This window comes from Patagioenas fasciata, chromosome 7 (assembly GCF_037038585.1).
Source record: "Patagioenas fasciata isolate bPatFas1 chromosome 7, bPatFas1.hap1, whole genome shotgun sequence".
Classification (NCBI taxonomy): domain Eukaryota; kingdom Metazoa; phylum Chordata; class Aves; order Columbiformes; family Columbidae; genus Patagioenas; species Patagioenas fasciata.
The window spans coordinates 28352038-28357171 of NC_092526.1; the positions used below are offsets into that span (position 1 = coordinate 28352038).

The 5134-nt window shown below is 48.6% G+C and overlaps 1 protein-coding gene across 1 annotated transcript; it reads right to left on the minus strand.

Annotated features, from left to right (window-relative positions):
- Nucleotides 1-1986: 1986 nt before the first annotated feature.
- On the minus strand, nucleotides 1987-2823 carry TSSK6 (testis specific serine kinase 6). Its single transcript, XM_065841432.1, has one exon. The coding sequence runs from the start codon at nucleotides 2821-2823 to the stop codon at nucleotides 1987-1989; it is 837 nt and encodes a 278-aa protein (XP_065697504.1).
- Between the last annotated feature and the right edge of the window lie 2311 nt (nucleotides 2824-5134).

Genomic DNA, 5134 nt, shown 5'->3' on the forward strand with positions numbered 1-5134 from the left:
ACTAGTTCCGAGCAACCCCATTTTCAGTGTCTCCAGCAGCAGCTGAACTCGCCACTGGCGACGGACGTGAAAAACAGGCTCCCACACTGCTTGAACCACATCCTTTGTCCCCAGTGTCCTTGTTTTCTGCATATAAAACTGTGGGGAAAGCTAGCTCAAAGACATGTAGTGATAACACGAGGAGATCTTTACCACAATAGGCCATCCTTGAGAGCAGCAGTCCTCTACTGACCATGTCTAACCTATGCCACCGTTTATTTCTTCCCAACGTTGTCTTCTTGTGGCACTGCAAGGCCATGGTACTCACCATCCTTCCTCCATGCATGAGCAAATGAGGGGCAACCACCAAGGAAGGGTTTGGTACAGTGAGATGGTGTGTGCTCTGCTGGCTGGTAACTGCCCTTATCATTTGACAGAGGCTAAATATGTACCAGTGACCTGAGTTTCTTTGCTACTGGAAAAAATGTCACCATTACAAAAACTTGCCCCTTCTGTGTGATTTTTTTTTTTTTGTATTTCTCTGATACTGAAATTAGCTACAGATTCTGTCCTGTTCTGGCATGCTCTGCAGGCATGTATACTTATTTAGAATTTTCTTGACAATAAATTTAGGGGAAGACTGTGGAAACATGAGCTCGACTTAAGCGATGCATTGCGATGGTCTTTTTGTGGGTGATTATTTCAACCATAACTGAATCTTAGCAGTTTCTTTTATCTGACCATTCATTCTGGAGACTAGCAATATTTAAACTTTCAGCAGAGTTAATGATTGAGGTATTTGATGTATGCACTCAGTTAAAGTCTTAGTCCTGCACGCCGAAGTCTCCTCTGACACTTTTTGCTCAATGGCAAATTCCACACGCCCACCAACACAGGTACCAAACCCTCTGTTGCTCCCCTGCTGTTGGGTGGGTCACCAGCTGATGCCCCTTTCTGTGTCCTCCCTGACCATGGAGTTTTGCTAGTGAAGCATCTGAGCTGCAGCTGTTCCTTGCCCATGTAAAAATCTGAGGCATGAGGCAAATCCATCTCCTCACTTCCCACATCCTTACAACTTTTCTTCTTCTTTTTCCTCCCCATCCTGATCCTTCCCAAGCCTGTTTCCCCAGCCATGGATGGCCCCAAGACACCCTTCTTATCCCTTACTCTGTCTAATTTGGGCTTGCTGCTGCTATGGAGTTTTATTTTGCAGCTGCAAGGAGGAGAAAAACATAAATTTTCCTTCTGGGAGTGGCAAAATCTCTGTAGCCCATGTGCTGAAAAGCCTTGGGCTGGCTCTGCTGCCACATCTTGTTCTACTTAAACTGCTGCTTTTAATAGACCCGAAATGTTTGCTTTACCAAGGATGTTTCCTTCTCTTCCAGCAGAACCATGTGCACTAGTTTGTTCATCTAAGACGTGACCTGGCTGTGGGACCTCATGTGGCACCAGCAACATGAAGACCAGAGACCACCCACTGGAAATCTTCTGTTTGGCTTCAGTTTTTGGTGGAAGCTAGAGTGGAGATTGTTTAAAGAGGATTCAAAAAGTCTCGTGAAAGCACGTTTCAGATGCCAGCTCCTCGCTTTAATTAACCCTTGACAACGAGACTTACCAGTAGGAACCTGTAGTAGATTTTGGGTGTTGCATTCAGAGTAATTGGTAGTTTTCTATGTTGAAGCTTGACAGCGTGTGTTATCAAAGCAGTCTCCTTTATCTCTCTATTTCATTGCCATTTCAGGTTCTCCACAGCCAGTGGCATTTCTTTCTCATCAGCCGTCTCTGGCAGAGACTTCAAATGTTGGTAAGAATCGATATCTGAAAGATGTAGTTGAACATAAGGTGTTCCACGAGAGCTGGTCATGGTTCTGATGACAGACGGGCACCTCTGGGACAGGGATTTCTCATGCGAGCAAATGTTGTTGAGTATAATGTGGTTCCTGCCAGCACACAGCATTGGCTGCAGTAGAGTGTTCCTGCTCTCCTGGCATCTCTGGTGGCGGCTTCTCACTCAGATGTGCCCCTCAGCCAGCGGTTCTTGGCCACCTGCACCACGCCGGGCCGGGAGGCCGGGCAGAACTGCAGCAGTTGGGCGATGAGGGCTTGGCAGGGCTGCGGTGGCGGGGGCAGCCCCTCGGGGTACACCACCCCTTTCTTCTGCCACCAGAGAAACCTGCAGATGTAGGTGTCATCAAAGGGCAGGCAACCGGTCACCATCACGTAGAGTATCACCCCCAGGCTCCACACGTCATACTTCTTGGCATCGTAGGGGATGCCCATCAGCACCTCCGGGGACGCGTAGGCTGATGACCCACAGAACGTGGTGCTCAGGTCTGGGTGGCCGTTGACCTCCTTGCTAAACCCGAAGTCACTGATCTTGGCCCGGCAGCCATCGGCGCTGAGCAGCACGTTCTCGCACTTGAGGTCCCGGTGCACCAAGTCATGGTCGTGCAGGTAGGACACGGCCCCCACCACCTGCGCAAAGATATCCCGGGCCTTGGGAACACAGGGCAGCTTCCCCAGCTGCTGCACCAGCTTCAGCAGGTCTGTGGCTGCTGCCTCCATCACCACGTAGAGCTTCCCATTGCAGAGCTCGATGACCTCGAAGATGTGCACGATGTTGGGGTGCCGGATCTTGCGCATGATGGAGAGCTCCCGGGGTAGAAACTTGTACATGACGGTTGAGGGGAGCCGTCGCCGGTCCACCACCTTGATGGCCAAGGGGCCCTTGTACTTGTTGGAGGTGGCCGCTTTCACCTTGGAGAAGCTGCCCTCCCCTAATGTGTGACCCAGCCTGTAGCCCAGCTCACGGAGGAGCTTGTCTCCTGCGCTGCTTCTTGGCATGATGTGTGATCCCAACAGGCTTAAGTGAGGCTGGGGATTTTCTCCAGGATTTGAAAGGTTTAATGGATGGTGTGTGGCAGCTGTTGGCCTTTGCTCTCCCCCATGGTCCCACGAGTGTCCATGTGGGCTCCAGAGCTCACCCAGGTGTTGTGATGGGGCGGAGTGTTGTGTGGCAGTGCCTTTGTGACATGATGTGGCAGATGCACTCGGCCCCCCGCAGCCAAACCAGCAGCAGTTTGGTCCAGGCTCTAGAGGAGGGAAGGGCCTGAGCTGCAGCCAGGCCAAGAACTCCTTCCAGGAGACCCACAAGGAAGCAGAACGGCAACTGAACACCTATAAGTTGTGGGCACAGGGACCCTTGTGCAAACATTTCCCACTGTATGCAACTTCACTATGAGTCAACCACTTTATTCTATAAATATGACAGTCTTGATTAGCCTGCTTTGAGCTCTCCCTGCTAAATAAACCGGCTGTATGGCAGTGGTTTTACTACTCACAGGACAGTGGATGAGCCCAATTTAAGTTTCACATTAATCATTTAGCTTAAGTAAACGCATACTGAATATAATGAATCATCCAGAAGTACAAAGTTGTGTGATTTTTAATGTACTCTCTGCTTCATGTTACTTAGTAAGCTGGATTTGCTGAAATCTTAAGCTGTAAAGTTCTCATATTTACCAGAAGCAACTACAAACTACAGTGAACACTTGCAACATAAGGTCCAGTTTGCACTTTGCTGAGAAGAAAATTATTTATTCAGACAAAACGGCACCTACAAGGCTTCTGGACTCTAAACAATGTCTACAGCTAAACAAAGGCACATATGAGATCAATGAAAAGGATCAAATGAGAAGTAAGAAGACCCCAAAGTGAAATATTGCTATTGGACTGAATCATGGCATGAATGGTCTATAGAGATAGAAAAGTCTATGGTTTGCTATGCTCAGGTGGAACCTCCACAAAGGCACCCAGCTTGAGCCATCCCTCCTGCTATTCTACTCCCTTTTTTTTTTTCTGATAATTTGTTCCCTGAAAGTCTGCTCTGCATACCATTATCAGGCCTTGCCTGCAAGTTTGCCTCTGGAGTTCTAAAATATAGACTCCAGAGTGGCAGTTGTCAGGAAGGGAACACGCCTGAAAGTTTGCTTTGTGAATGGGTACAGGCTCTGGAGAGAAGGTAAGCAGCGTTCAGCTTGTGATATTGCCCCCATGCAGTAAATACTAGAGTGAACCCACCACCAAACTCTTTTAAGTCGCACTTCTCTTTGAGAAATCCCAACATTGTTCTGCAGTGAGCAGAACCCTAAGTTACTCCCCCACGACAGATGACAAGGGTGTCTTGTGGATCTCCCTGGCTCACGGGTGTCCCTGGCCACGCCTACGCAGGGCAAGGACTCCCATGGGTAGATAGTTTAGAGTATTTACATTTTTTTTCCCTCTTCACTTGGGTTTTCAAAATAGGGCTCTTCTGGTGGTGAATCATCTGCTTTCTTGGAGGAGGAATCCATTTGGGGACCTGGACCCATTTTCTGCAGGGTATTCTATTAAAATCAGAACTACGTAGAGTGGCACAAAGAGGTCTTTTCTACTGTCCCTAACCACAAATCTCCTTGGCTGTCTGTAAATCCTCAGTTTTCTATGACAGTGGTGCAGGGACCTATTTTTCTTGGTAGGCCTTCTGACTTTGTGTGGTGTGGATGGGGAACTTGAAATGTGTCTTTCAGCAGAAACACCTTTTCAGTTTCTTGAAATGGGAATTGCTCTCCTTTTATTTTTATCAGAGTTGTCTTTTGGAGGCTATAGAGAAGTGAGACCAAAGATGCAAGGACTTGAGGAACTGAAGCATCCCTCTGAGACGTAAGGTGGTGTGCTACCATGAATTTCTTCCAGGGACTGTCCTGGATGTTTTTCTGCCCTGAGTAGTGTCTCTCACTCACATCCTCTTAGTTATCCGTGCCACTGAATCAGAAACTATTGCATGTTTGGCTCAAGATGTTACACAAGCAGCTGTCCTGCTTATCCTTGCTGTGCTGTGCCTCCCTGTCCCCAGCTCCACCACTGGCACTGCCACTCTCCTGCCCACTGCTTCCTTCGGCACATTGTTCCTTATCCTCCCTTCTCGGAACATCTGTCCTGGTCTGTGCCCATCCACGCCCTGTACAGCAGGTTCTTCCTTCACCAGTAGTAGTTTTCTCCACTGTGTGGATTTATTGGAAGGCTGCTGGTAGGTCCAGCCCTGCCGTGGGTCCTTCCTCCAGCAGTTCCCTGGATCCATCGCTAGCAGATGCACACAGCTCTTGGTATCAGAAAA

Excerpts from the sequence above, each read along its gene's own strand:
- TSSK6 (XM_065841432.1), bottom strand. The coding sequence starts at position 2,823 with ATGCCAAGAAGCAGCGCAGGAGACAAGCTCCTCCGTGAGCTGGGCTAC.